This window comes from Vicia villosa, unplaced genomic scaffold, assembly GCF_029867415.1.
Source record: "Vicia villosa cultivar HV-30 ecotype Madison, WI unplaced genomic scaffold, Vvil1.0 ctg.001202F_1_1_1, whole genome shotgun sequence".
Classification (NCBI taxonomy): domain Eukaryota; kingdom Viridiplantae; phylum Streptophyta; class Magnoliopsida; order Fabales; family Fabaceae; genus Vicia; species Vicia villosa.
This window is the reverse complement of record NW_026705532.1, coordinates 18674-33937: the sequence shown is the minus strand read 5'-3', so window position 1 is coordinate 33937 and position 15264 is coordinate 18674. Positions and strand designations below refer to the sequence as shown.

General features: G+C 31.5%; 1 protein-coding gene across 1 annotated transcript; it reads left to right on the top strand.

Annotated features, from left to right (window-relative positions):
* Nucleotides 1-1855: 1855 nt before the first annotated feature.
* Nucleotides 1856-5362, top strand: LOC131633993 (uncharacterized). The gene is made up of 10 exons (XM_058904662.1): nt 1856-1912; nt 2959-3429; nt 3511-3777; nt 3859-4172; nt 4279-4443; nt 4535-4594; nt 4733-4817; nt 4891-4986; nt 5141-5234; nt 5337-5362. The coding sequence occupies exons 1-10, from the start codon at nt 1856-1858 to the stop codon at nt 5360-5362; spliced, it is 1635 nt and encodes a 544-aa protein (XP_058760645.1).
* Nucleotides 5363-15264: the final 9902 nt, after the last annotated feature.

Below are 15264 nucleotides of genomic sequence, written 5' to 3'. Positions count from 1 at the left end.
CGATAAGCCTTAGAAATTATCCCTAGTTTGTTAACCAAGTCACATTACAACCTTCAAAATTCCTTGTGATTCTTGCCCTTGTGTTTTCAACATGATTTTTGGATGGATGCATAATTTAATATTTTGTGTTGCAAGATTGTTGGATGAGTGGAAATATCCCACTTGTGTGTTTTTCATCTACCGATGATTGTGTGCTAGTTGTGATTCATGTGTGAACTAGTGTTGTTTTAGAATCTTTGGTATATTCTTTGTATTTAGCATTTTTGTCATGTTTATGTTGCTAGCGTAGTTAGTGGTAAGTATGTTTCTTTGTGTGTACAATTTTTCATTTGAGCCATACATTTGCCCGTCTTTCAAAACTTGTTGATTCGTGATTTTTGGAATTTTGTGTTTGTTTCCTTGAGCTAGTTGATTCTTGTTTAGGGACAAACAAGTTTAAGTTGGGGAGAGTTTGATAAGTGCGATTTTGTCGTGTTTTTGTATATATAGTTTTATGGCACTTATCATGTTTTTGTGTAAATTCTGTTGAATAATCCCCCGTTTTGTGTGTAAATACGTTTAATTTGTTTATACTATTGTTTTGAGTCATTTGTGTACCGTTTGATAGTTTTCTATTCATTTTGTAGGTATTGAGGCGTATTTGGAGCATGAGCAATAAAGTGTCAAAGACACAACTTCAAACGCGCGATTTTGAGTAACGGAACCAACTCATCAACGATTACGGCTCAAAATCAAAGAATAAAAAAAAATCATCAATTTGGTTGATATTTTGTCATTGTTAGAAAGAGCCTTCAATAAGCTTTCTCAGATAAATACTGTTTCGGCCATAACTTGATAACCGTAACTCCGATTTGCACCCGGTTTGAAGCATTATCCCATTATCCGCATAATATTGATAACTATAAATACGAGATTTCTTCATCCCATTATCCGGATAATATTGATAACTAATATTTGTTTTCTGATATAAATTAATATCTCATATTATAATTTTCTAATCCAATTCAAAAGGTTATATATTCGGTAACGGGTTAGAAAAACATTGAAATCACATACGATATAATAAACTCATCTTCTATGACATGTTGATCGAACATAATAAAGCTGCAATTTAGAAGTTATATCATTAAACAAACATTAATAACAACATGCATAACAAAAAACCTTAAACAACAAAAAACTTTTATTAACTAAAACAAAATCATCAACAACATACCTTAAACAACATACACCTTTAATCAACAACGACATACCTTAAACAACATACAACTTTTATTAATAAAAACAAAATCATCAACAACATACAATATAAAACTTGTATTATAAACAACATACAACTATTATCAACAACAACATACATTAACAACAACATACAACATACAACTTTTATTACCAACAACATACAACTTTTATTACCAACAACATACAACATACAACTTATATTACCAACAAATTACAACTTTTATCAATAATAACATACATTAACAACAACATACAACATATATAAATAAAAACAAAATCATTAACAACATATAACTTTAATCAACAACAACATTCCTTAAACAACATAGAACATATGTCAACCAAAAAAAATCAACAACAAAATAAAATGTAGAAATGTCTCATGTACTTGAAATGTGACGAAGAAGTGAAAGAAAAGAGTTCCATAAAACACATTTCCTTGATCCATAAGATACGAAGAAGATATGTTCGAATTTTATGAAGAAGTGATATGCAACTTTCATGGAGTTAGGATGAGACATGAGAGAGTGTTAGAGTTTCATTTTGAAAGAGACGAATGTGTTTTGTCTTGAATGAGTGAACTTTCATTTAAATATATGCTATACTTTTCACCATGGTTGATATAAACAACAGTGATAAGATGTATGTACATTTCACAATGGTTTCTATTGTAAGCCATGGTGAAAAGTATTTTAGTTTTAATATAAATATCATGATTATAATTGACATTCCCATTTTGTAACAAGAAAACTACTGGTACTGGGATTCGAAGCAGGTATGCCTTAAGATGTCACTATAGTTACTAATATGGACTATAGTTAAATGTCTTTTAATAAAAGAAAAAAATTTGAAGGCACCTAAATAAGAGTTATTACATTGGTTGACTTAATAACCAAGCTAATATCATGTTATGATAAGTGCTTTTCTAGTAGTGTTTCCTAATGCGTAACAGAAACTCTCTATGAACAATTGTGAAAGGTATAAGTTCATTATGAGAATATGTCCAAGCCAAGGTTCTGACGAACTCACCCAAATACAGGTTTTGAGATATGAACTTCAACAAAAACCTAAGTTACTACTAGATGCTACTACTGGAAGTTCCTAAACGTAAACTCAATGAAGATGAATCTTCAATCATTGAGTGTATCACTACTACGGAAAACCCCTTTCACAATGGTTGGAAAAGGGATACCATCACGCGGGTCATACCGTTGTTAAGTAGAGTGTGGTTGTAAGTTCATTGTTTCTATCACGGTCTGGAAACTGTTATTGAAAGGCAAGAAGCGCGCCACATATCACAACAGTTATACTTATAAGCCGTTGTGATACTTACACATAGGTATTGTGTTCGAAACCCATCAATCCAAATTATGTAAATCATAAATGACCTTTGATCACGACTACAATATATATTGGCAGAACTATTAAGTATACATTTTGTTTTATATGGCCAGAATGAGATAAAAATGAGTAAAAATCACATTTTGATAATTGGCCATTATGTTGCATGATTTTGAGTTATCAATTTCAATGGTTGAACTAAAAAAATCACATGATGATTCTGTGTTCTTGTGGAAGTTGAGTAAATTTTGGTTGTTTCCTTCAATATTATTTTCAATTATTATAATGATTCATTGAACTCTTCTCAATATTTTTTTTAATTATTATTTTCATATCCTAAACTTTGGTTGTTTCTTTCATACTTATCAATGTCAGGAGAAGTTAACAGAAGCTCTAACTGAAGAAGAGAGACAAGACCTTGGTCCTACGGATATATTATTCGAGGCTCTAAATCTCCCAAACTACCCTGGGCGTGTTAGGAGTTATGGTTTTGGGGTTTCTTCTAAGGACGTATTACCACGCTACAGTCGCCCCACACAAATGGACTTTCAAAAATTGTATGGCTTTTGCAACACACTCAAAAGTAGATTGGAGGTGCTAGAGAGAGAGAAGCTGGAGAGAGATAAGTTGGATAAAGGGAAGCTAGATAGGCAACAAACTAAAACAGTGGAAGAGAGGCAGCAACCTCAACAAGTGTTAGAGAAGTTGCAACAGTCTGAAAAAGTGGCACAAAGGCAACAACCTGAAAAAGTGGCAGAAAGGCAACAACCTGAAAAAATAGCAGAGAGTCAACAACCCAGTGATAAAGGTTCTTGTAACCCTGAATCACTTGACAACATTCTTGAGGTAATTGGTTTCTTTATTAGCTTTCAAATTCATATTTTTTTAATAACGATATTAATGTTTTTACATATCTTATTGGTTTAGGGTATCTTTCCTGTTAATATATATTTATCATCCCCGGTTCGTTGTTTGGTTGCTCGTGGCAAACTATATAACACCAAAGGTAACATGGTGCACGGCATGACGTTACCACCTGGGTATGTTAAGGTTAATATTGAAGTTGCTATTGTGCCATATGCTTCATTGCCTATATCTGTTGATGGTGGAGATGTATCTCTGGTTGGTCATGCAATAGGAACAATTGTGCCATGGCCAATGAAACTTCTTAAATTTGCTGCTGAATGTGAAAAGGTAAGTTACCTATTATCAACTTGTTTGATTGTTACTTGTTTTATTATTTGATCACTAACCTTAATTAATAAAACTTTTTAGATTCCTGATCAATCCCAAATCAAAGGTAATAATATTCAACGCAATGTTGAATATTCAGTTTCATCACCTAACAAAAGCAACAAAAGGTTCAAAATTGAAGAGTCTCCTAGAGTTGGCGGTTCAACTGGTCTTGCAAATTTACCATTCCTTGATATGTATGTGAAAAAGATGATGAGGGTTGGATCGTTAATTGAAATAAAAATGGAGGAAAGTATATTTGGTGAAGAGTTTTTAGAGAAGCTACTTGTAGAGAGTATAAAAAAGATTCTTGATCATAATTGGTTAAGTGCATCTATTATCACTGTATTTGCCAGGTACCTCTATTATTAAAAATGTTCTCTAATCTGACAAATATATTAATATTAATGTTATTTACATTGTTGACATATATTAATATCAATTGTTATCGTTCATTTCTAGGTATTTGTATGACAAGTTTATTAGTCCAAATGGATTAATAAATAAGTTCTCCTTCATTTCCCCACATGTATCACGGGAGAATAATCTAGGAAATGCTATAGCAAAAATACTCTTGAAAGATGAGGAGTTCAAGGATAAGATGATTCTTGCACCTTGCAATCTAGGGTGAGATTTCTATTCAAAAAGTTATTAAATTAAAGAGAACAAACTCTATTGAATGTGAATTTTTAATGCAATAATTAAATGCTGGGTGCAGGAAACATTGGGTGTTGCTTGTCATCAATCCCGATGCTGAGGTTATATATTACATGGATCCGTTGAATGGTGAGCTAACAAAACATCAAAATTTAAAAACAAAGTTTGAGAAGTGAGTATAGATTCTTTTAACTTAACATTTATATATGTATTATTATTTATAATAATTACTCATGTGAAGTTAATTTCATTTTCTCAGCGCTTTGCAAATTTATCGTGCCAATAGTAATTCTAAAGTGCCTAAAGTGTCCAAGTCAAAGAAAATTTCATGGCAAAAAATAAAGGTATGTCAAAATTAATGTTATTTTTAAACAATTATGTAGAGTAAAAATAATGTATGTAAATGTCTTTTTGCAGTGTCCCCGACAAATTAATAGCATTGATTGTGGATATTTTGTAATGCGGTTTATGAAAGAGGTCATCATGGAAAATGAAATTATGATCCCTGCAAATGTATGTGATTTTAATTGTTATTATTATTATTATTATTATTATTATTATTATTATTATTGTTATTATTATTATTATTATTATTATTATTATTATTATATAAATTAATGTAATTTAATTCTAACACAATTAATTGTTGATGTTTTTATATTTGAAGTACTTTTCTGACCACAAATGTCGCACCTACTCTCATGATAAGTTAACTGAGGTCAAGGAGGATTGGGCTACCTATATGGTGGATGATGTTTTCGGTAAGTTTTTCCTCGACCTGATATTTGATAAACAAAGCAAATATTACTCATGGATTTAGAGTTCAAATGTTTTGATTTAGTTGTTCATTTTCGGTTTTTCAGTTGGATTAGAGTTATCATATAAATAATTTTAGTGGTCTATTGGTTTATTGAGTGTTCTTTCTTGGTCTCCAATTGAAATTTTGAAATCGAAAAATACGGAAAATTGACTTGTATTGTGACTTTATTTTGGAATTTTATCATATGTGAGCGGTTTGGTTTACCTTAGTTTGGTGTTTTATCATTTGTGGGTGTCTGATTCATGAAAGCAAAAGTCAATTTTCATATTTTGAAAAAGCTTATTACACTACACAGTCATTCATTATGATCTACTATATCATAAATGTTTTTTGTTTCAGAACCTGTGTGTATAACCCCATTTATATACCAAGTAGAATAATTGTTAGACATGTTCATGAAAAACTTCATTCTGGTTATATATTGTCAGAAACTAGAGGAGACTTAGTTAGAACTTTTGTTTTCATCTTGTAATTGAATCCTGTTATTATTTGAAAGTTGGTTATAATAGTTTGACACCTTGTTACTTATAGTAGTAATAAGGTGGCCTGCAACAATAGATAGAGTTTATTATTGTACCTTGGTTAGAACTAGAGGAGAGTTACTTATAGTAGTTTGACACCTTGGTTATAATGTTGTCTTTTGAAGATTGCAAAAAGCTTATTATCAATCAATGTTTGATTCTTTTATATATCTTGAATTGGTTTTTATTGTACAATACATAATCAATATTTCTTCTATGATACAGGAAAACAAGAAGCGGTTATTTTGCCTAGCTAAATGATTGTACTCATGGATTCAATGCTTTTAGTTTCGTGAAGAATAGGAGAATTACTTGGTGCTGTTTTGTTGTTGTTTCTTGTTTTTTAGGTATTTTATTTAGAGAATATGACTTGTTATTTTGGGATTTGGATTAAAGTACTCTTAGATTGGATGCATGCATCTATAAGTTTGGCTATGCAAATGCCCTCTTATTTTTAAGTACATTAATACCCTATATATATGTTATGATATTTGTAAACACGATGATTTGGTTTAAAATGTTATTTGGTATTTGAGTAACTTAAAACCATTATATGGTATTGAATTGAATGTGGTTTTTTTTATATTTGCACACCAATAGAATCATTTTATGTACAACAAATAATAAAAAAAAAAAGTTTACAATATATTAGCGCTTTCTTTGAAAGTGCTATCAAACATGAGTCATTTCTTAGCACTTTCTTTGAAAGTGCTATAAAAAATGAATCATATATTAGCGCTTTCTTCTAAAGTGCTATCAAACATGAGTAATATATTAGCGCTTTCTATCAAAGCGCTATCAAATATGTGTATTTTAATAGCATTTAGTTTGAAAGTGCTATCAAAATCACATCAAAACACACGCAAAATGCACACTTCAATAGCGCTTTAGGGAAAACGCTATTAAAAACGGACACTTTAATAGCGTTTCAAAAGTGCTATAAAACAAAAAACGCTTACAATAGCGGCGCGGTTAATAGCGATTTTAAGCGCTATCAAAAACAAAAAAAGTGCTATTAAATAGTTTATTTGGCGTAGTGAGAGTTTGTTATATAATATGTAGATTGCTTGTTTTCCATACACCTCACTAAATAAATACAAGCTTTCAAATTGATGAAGAAGTCTATAATCTGAAAACTAAGCTATTCATGAAAACCAACTTAAACAAACCATTGTTTTGTGATTGCATGCGACTCATCATGCATTTCATGCTCTTTTACATATATATTGTGGTTTATTGGTCTAACTCCTTAGATATATCGTTGTCTTTGATTATAGTTAAATTTCTTGTAGTTAATGAAACTTAACTATAATATAAGACAACGATGCATCTAAGGAGCCAGGTCATTATACCATATTTTATATGTAAAAGAACATGAAATAAACGATGAGATGCATCCAATCCGAAAAGAATGGTTTGTTTAAGTTGGTGTTCAAATACAATTTAATCTGTAAATTATTGTATCAATGTCCATTTAAATGAATGTATTTTAAGTGAGGTGTATGGAAAAGAAGCCGTCTACATATTATATAATAAACTCAAACAACAACATACAACAAAACCAGATGTTATAAATTTGTGAGCAATGAAAAAGATATATTATAAATTTCCAGGACGCACGTTTTATTGAAACTAATCGTGGAACAGGAATCAATTCGGGAGTTCATCTATTTTGTGAAGCAATGAAGAAGAAATATAAGGAGGAGGTAGCTTACACAACAGCTTCATACTTCTTATATTTCTTCTCATTGTATCTCAAACTAGATGAAGTTTGTTGCCGTTGTTGTTTCTTCATTAACTAAAATGTGTTCTTCTTGTTGAGTCTTACAATAACCATGAAAAACATCTTGTTTGTGAAGCTATGAAAAACATACAAGGTGGATGAAGTTTTCAACATAGCTTCATGCTTCTTGTACTTTTTTCCATAGCTACACAAACAATATGTACCATAGCCAAAGTATGATCTTTGTTAAGGTAGTGAAGACGAATCTACCAATCATATTGATAAGTATTTATTTATTATAAATATATCACAACGGTGGAACGTATTAACCATAGTCATATCCCTTTAAGTTTTTTATATAAAAATAAATAAATAAAAAAGACGCGCCTAAACATTAAAGGAATAATATATATGATGGCGTTGAGGTTCGAACCCACGAAAGCTTCATGTTTTTACCACGATATGATACCTTAAGTCTCAAAAACAACAATAACAACTACACCAATAATAATGACGATAATGATGACAACAATGACATAAAAATTACCAGTACAATAATGTTGAAAGTTTTACATGATAGAAACATGATGAGATAGTCAAACAAATGTGTTGGTTTGAGGTTTAAGTTTCCTTATTCGAGCTTCCTTCATCCTTTGTTTACTCCGTTCGATTGGGAGAATGTGAAGAATGGTGTTTTGTTCGTTCGATGGAAAAGATGAAGAATAATTTTTTCGTTCTTTCACTAGGGCACAAAAGTTTATGAAAAATGAAAAAGGGAATGAAACTTAACATTCTGGTGTTGGAATTAAAATTTATTTTGGAGTTTATATTTCGGTTGGTAAAAAAACTCTAACAGAAAAACGATTTACATTGTAATTAAAAAATTAAATAAAATAAGGGCGCCATTTTGATTGTAAATAAAATATGAAACTGAAGGAGCTAATCCAAGCTCAAACCATGAGCAACATTTGTTTTCCATATTCAATAACGGAGTGAATAAATGATTTATTTTATCATTAAAAAATTAAATAAAATAAAGGTTTTTAAATAAAACACAAAATTCTAAGAGTTAAGAATCAAAGTTCAAATTCTGAACTATATTTCTTGTTGTTTTTATTGAAAAACTGAGAGATAAAATTTAATTTTTAAATAAAATATAATAAAAGGTCGCATTCAAGGATATTTATGATGAGTAGTATCTTCATATTCAATTCATTGTCTCAGGCAAGATATGTGAACTATTTTTTCTTTATTTAGTGATATCTTTGAACATAAAAAATAGAGATGATCATACCATGCAGGCCACTAAAGATGATATTCTCTAGTGCATGTTGATAAATCTTCTGATAACACCGAAAACATCACTCACATGTGTACAATCTTGTACCACTGATATGTTCAAAAATCAACAAAAATCCTGGTTTGAAGAAAAATTATGATTTACATTTACGATATTGACCCTTACAAAAATACTTTTGTGATAAAATTGTTTTATCTCTGATAGATGGTATTGTATTTTTCGACTGATGATGATGTGCTTACATCACATTCATCTTAAAAACTGTATTCTTAGTATTACTCATGTTTGTCATTGCCAAATTCAAAATTGTGATCAGATATTGATTTTACGGGTAATGGAGAGAGTTAGGGACTTATTTTGATTTGATTTTATAAAATTGATTAAAATTTTAAAAATTTAAAAACCACAAAACTTATTTGGTAATATAATTTTAGCAAATTATTTTTGAAAACTATTCACTATTTTAAAATTTAAAATAATAAAAAGCTAAAATAGATTTTGAAGTTTTGGTTTTGAATTTTTAGTTTTGAAATTAAAAAGAAGAAAAAACAAAAAAAATGTATAATTTTTATTAATGAGATTTGTAATATTTTACAACTTTTAAACAGTTTCTAAAAGTAAGATTATCAAATATATTTTATTTTTTTTCTTTTAAATTATTTTTATAAAATTACAAAATAATTTTTAAAAATTAAAAAGTAAAATACTTTTTTTGTTTGTTGATAAAAGGCAATATATTCAAAAAAAAAAAAGATTGATACACAAAAAGGTGGGGGACTAGGCTAAAACTCATCCAAAAGTATTTAAATTTGTAAAGAGGCAAACCAAATCTATTTTTTATAAAGTCACTCCTAATATCAACGCGTAAAGAATCAAACGGACCTAAATTATAAATAATATCATATTTATTTATGGTCAAAAACTAAAAAAATTTGTCTTTTCCCCTTTTTAATATCATGACAAATTAGACTATGTTTTATCTCTTTACAAGATTATTCCCCTAGTACAATAATTTGACCTGGAAATTATTGATTATGCGAAATTTAGAATTATGATATTTGTTACGACACCAATGGTTGCTTTAGATTTATCTTTTGGAACAGGGGTGTTCATTGGTTCCGGTGAATCCGAACCAAATCAGAATCTGAACTAAACCATAGTATTTGGGTTGGATATTTTTTCAGTCGGCCAAGAATCGAACCAAACCAATGAAATTCAATGACAATCGATTCGGGTATTGAATTTTCAATTTTTTACCCACAAGCCCAACTCAAACCAACCATATTTAATTATCATTAAAATTACTACCAAACATTCAACTTCAATAAGAAAAAAATAAAATGTTGTGTGTGGACAAGTTATACTATTTTAATTTGTTATTAGAAAATTGATAGTGTAATGTGATAAATGAACATAAAGTTATGAAACATTCACTATCATATTAATTCAAGTGACTATTATAGATTCAAAAGTCTTAATCTTAGATATTTTTCTTATTAGATATATTTGAATCTATTAAGGAAAAATTTCTAGTGTAATATTTAAATTTGAACACTATTAATACTATATTTTTTATAATATTATGAAAAATTATTTTTTGTAAATAAGTTGTTTTTTAAAAATATTTTTACATTTTTTTATCTACCCGATCAATCCAACCAAAATCAATTTGTTGTTTCTCGGATCAGTTCGGTTTGGGCTTTATCGCAAAAATTTGTAAATCTAATCCAAATCAATCTATTTAATTTTAATCGATTTGGGTATCAGATTCTCTCAAAACCGAATCAAACCAGCCCCCGAACATCCCTGTTCTGGAGTAAAATATTTCATAACCGGTTTGCTTCATATGACAAATAAAATATCAAAAGTTAGGATATACTATTCTCTATTTAAGGTACTGTTTGTTTAGTTTTTTAAAATTAAATTATAAATCTTGTTTGGTCGTTTAATTTTACAAAATTGTTTTTGAAAATTATTTTTTAATTTAAAATTTTAAAAATTAAAAAATTAATATATGTTTAAAATTTTTGGTTTTTGGTTTTGGAAATTAACAAGAGTAAACAAACAAGAAAAAATCACACAATTTTTACTAATGACAAATTTGTAATATTGTGCAACTTTAAAATAATTTTTAAATGTAAGATTACCAAATATAGTTTTATTTTAAAATATAAAAAAAATGATGTGGCATTGATTTTTAATATTTAAATGATTAAGGGTACTAGTATCCAATTAAATTCAAGAATACCAGCTCACCAAAATAATTTATAACTTATTGTAGTCTCTTTATCAGTGTAAGGTATTAATCTTTTATAGTTACCCGCACAAAACATCATATTTTTTTGTGGAGTGACAATATCAATAAAAGATGTATTCATTGGGTGAAGTGGAAGAATTTGTAAATCCAAAGAGAAAGGAGGGTTAGGATTAAGAGATGTTGATGAAATGAAGAAAGCCCTTCTTCTAAAATGGAAGTGGAGAATTTTGAAGGAGGATAAATCAATTTGGAGTAAATTTCTTCTCTTCAGATATCTCAATCCAAAACTTAAAGTGTTAGCATCTTGTGAGGAGGTTCTAAATCGTGAGGATTCTACTTGGTGGAAGGATATCATTCTTAATGATTTCAAGGAGGAGAGCTCCGAAGAAGGATTCTCCGATTGGGTAAATTGCAAGTTCATGAAAGGTAATAACATTCTTTTTTGGCATAGTTGTTGGTTGGGAGATCAAACTCTTAGCACCTCTTTCCCGTACTTGTTCGATCTTTCACCCAATAAGCTTTGTGCGGTTAGTGAGGTGATCTCTTGGAACAACGAAGCCTTTTCGTGGAACATCGATGCTATTTTTGGAAACGACCAAATGCCACCTCTGGGTTCTAATGGGGGGACTCGGCCGGGACCTCCCAATTGAGGGAGTTAAAGGACTTATTAAATGGCATTGCTCCGGAAAACTCCGGTTCAGATGACTATCATTGGAATCTAACCACTAACGGTTGTTTTCGGTCTCTAGTGTGTCAACGGGGGTGTCTAATGCTAAGGCTTTGGCTTTGCCAACTTCTACAATAAATTTGTTGGATGTTATTTGGAAGGCTAATATTCCGAAAAAGCTAAAGATTTTCTCTTGGAGATTCTTCATCAATAGACTTCCCCTAAAAGGTCTTTTGGCACGTAGAGGTTTGTCTAATTTCCCCTCTCTTGATTGCTTATTTTGCTCTAATCACTCGGAAACTTCAGAACACCTCTTCTTCCAATGTCTAGTTTCGAAAGCGGTTTGGGAAAGAATCTATCTTTGGTTGGGAAATGACTTGGAGTTTTCTATTGAAGAATTTAAGAGTTTTGGTAGTATTCAAGAGAACGTGAAAAATACAAATAATAGAGAAAAAATCAATCTTAATTATTTGGTTGACTTTAATTTGGAGTATTTGGCTAACAAGAAACTGTTAGAACAAGATTTGTTCTGATCAATTATCTTAGTTTTGATGATAACAATAATATGAATTTTGCTTAAGATAATATGGTACTCTAATCCAATGCAATTTCCTTTTCAGGAAATATATAAAGAGTACGCATAATTCAGCGCTCAGAAGCTTTGTCTCAAAGGGTTCAGCATGCAATATCAGAACATGGTCTGGCAAGACATCAGAAGATGGTCGAAGCAGAATCAGAACATGGGTCTATGGAAGCATCAGAAGAACAAGAGAACAGAAGCACTGAAGTTCTGATGGTATCACGCTCAGAAGCACTTCAAGGTCAGAAGATCAGAAGATGCTATGCACCAAGCTGTTTGACTCTGATGATATTCAAACGTTGTATTCACAAACATCAGATCAGAAGAAAGTACAAGTGGCAAGCTACGCTGACTGACAAAAGGAACGTTAAAAGCTACTAAAGGCTACGTCAGTAGACACAGCGTGAACAAGGCTCGAGGTAGTTGACAAAAGCGTATAACATTAAATGCGATGCTGTACGGAACACGCAAAGCATTAAATGCACTCAACGGTCATCTTCTCCAACGCCTATAAATATGAAGTTCTGATGTGAAGCAAGGTTAACGAATTCTACATCTATTCTGTGAATATCAACTTGCTGAAACGCTGTTCAAATCAAAACTCAGAATCTTCATCTTCATCAAAGCTCACTACATTGCTGTTGTAATATATTAGTGAGATTAAGCTTAAACGTTAAGAGAAATATCACAGTTTGTGATTATCGCTTTTAAGAAGCATTTGTAATACTCTTAGAATTGATTACATTAAGTTGTAAGGAACTAGAGTGATCGTGTGGATCAGAATACTCTAGGAAGTCTTAGAGGTTATCTAAGCAGGTTGTAACTAGAGTGATCGTGTGGATCAGTATACTCTAGAAAAGTCTTAGAGGGTATCTAAGCAGTTGTTCCTGGAGTGATCAGTGTGTGATCAGAAGACTCTGGAAGACTTAGTTGCTGACTAAGTGGAGAACCATTGTAATCCGTGCGATTAGTGGATTAAATCCTCAGTTGAGGTAAATCATCTCTGCGGGGGTGGACTGGAGTAGTTTAGCTAACAAAGAACCAGGATAAAAATAACTGTGCAATTTATTTTTATCTGTCAAGTTTTTAAAACTACACTTATTCAAACCCCCCCCCCCTTTCTAAGTGTTTTTCTATCCTTCAATTGGTATCAGAGCGCCGGTTCTAAGGTGCAAGCACTTAACCGTGTTTAGAAAAGATTCAGGAAGAGAAAAACGCTTCAGTAAAAGATGGTTGATGAAAGTGAAAAGTCTACACCTGCATCTACATCTGGCTCTGCTGAGCAATACAACGGTAACAATGGTTATACTAGACCGCCGGTATTTGATGGTGAAAAATTTGAATACTGGAAAGATAAACTGGAAAGTTACTTTCTTGGTCTAGATGGTGATCTATGGGATATTCTGATGGATGGTTACAAACATCCAGTAAATGCCAGAGGCGTAAAGCTGACAAGGCAAGAAATGAATGATGATCAGAAAAAGCTTTTCAGGAATCATCATAAATGCAGAACTGTTTTGCTGAATGCTATCTCTCATGCTGAGTATGAGAAGATATCTAACAGGGAAACGGCCTATGACATATATGAGTCCTTGAAAATGACTCATGAAGGAAATGCTCAAGTCAAGGAGACTAAAGCTCTAGCTTTAATCCAGAAGTATGAAGCCTTCAAGATGGAGGATGATGAAGACATTGAAAAGATGTTTTCAAGATTTCAAACTCTTACTGCTGGATTGAGAGTTCTTGACAAGGGATACACCAAGGCTGATCACGTAAAGAAGATCATCAGAAGCTTACCCAGAAGATGGGGTCCTATGGTGACTGCATTCAAGATTGCAAAGAATCTGAATGAAGTTTCTCTGGAAGAGCTTATCAGTGCCTTGAGAAGTCATGAAATAGAGCTGGACGCAAATGAGCCTCAAAAGAAAGGTAAGTCTATTGCATTAAAATCCAATATCAAGAAATGCACTAACGCTTTTCAGGCTAGAGAAGAAGATCCTGAAGAATCAGAATCTGAAGAAGAAGATGAACTGTCCCTGATCTCCAGAAGGCTAAATCAACTCTGGAAGACCAAGCAGAGGAAGTTCAGAGGCTTCAGAAGTTCAAAGAAATTTGAACGTGGAGAATCTTCTGATGACAGAAGATTTGACAAGAAGAAGGTCATGTGCTATGAATGCAATGAGCCTGGACACTTCAAGAATGAATGTCCAAAACTTCAGAAGGAAAATCCCAAGAAGAAGTTTCATAAGAAGAAAGGTCTTATGGCAACCTGGGATGAGTCAGAAGATGATTCAGACTCTGAAGACGAGCAGGCCAACTGTGCGCTGATGGCGACAGAAGATGACGAATCAGAATCTACATCAGAATCAGATTCTGAAGAGGTATTTTCTGAACTTACTAGAGATGAGTTAGTTTCCGGTCTAACTGAACTTCTGGAACTCAAGTCTCAGATTAGTCTCAAATACAAAAAGCTGAAAAAGCTATTTGAATTTGAAACAAAGAAGCTTGAGTTGGAGAATTCTGAATTAAAAGAAAAACTTTTAAAATTATCCAATAATGTTGGATCTCCTTCTGATTCAGAGAAATCCACTCCTAGTCTAAACCATATTCTGAAAGAATATGATTTAAGTTTCAGGAAGTTCTTATCTAGAAGTATTGGCAGAAGTCAGCTAGCTTCTATGATATATGCTGTGTCTGGAAACAAAAGAGTCGGCATTGGTTTTGAGGGTGAAACCCCATACAAACTTGAACCTGTTGATGAAATGAAATTCACATACAAGCCATTGTATGATCAGTTCAAGTATGGCCACTCCCATGATATTAGGCACACTTCACATGCTCAAAGTTTTCACATAACACACACCAAAAAGCATGTGACACAACCTAGGAAATATCATGAAACTCACATTAAGAATTATCATGT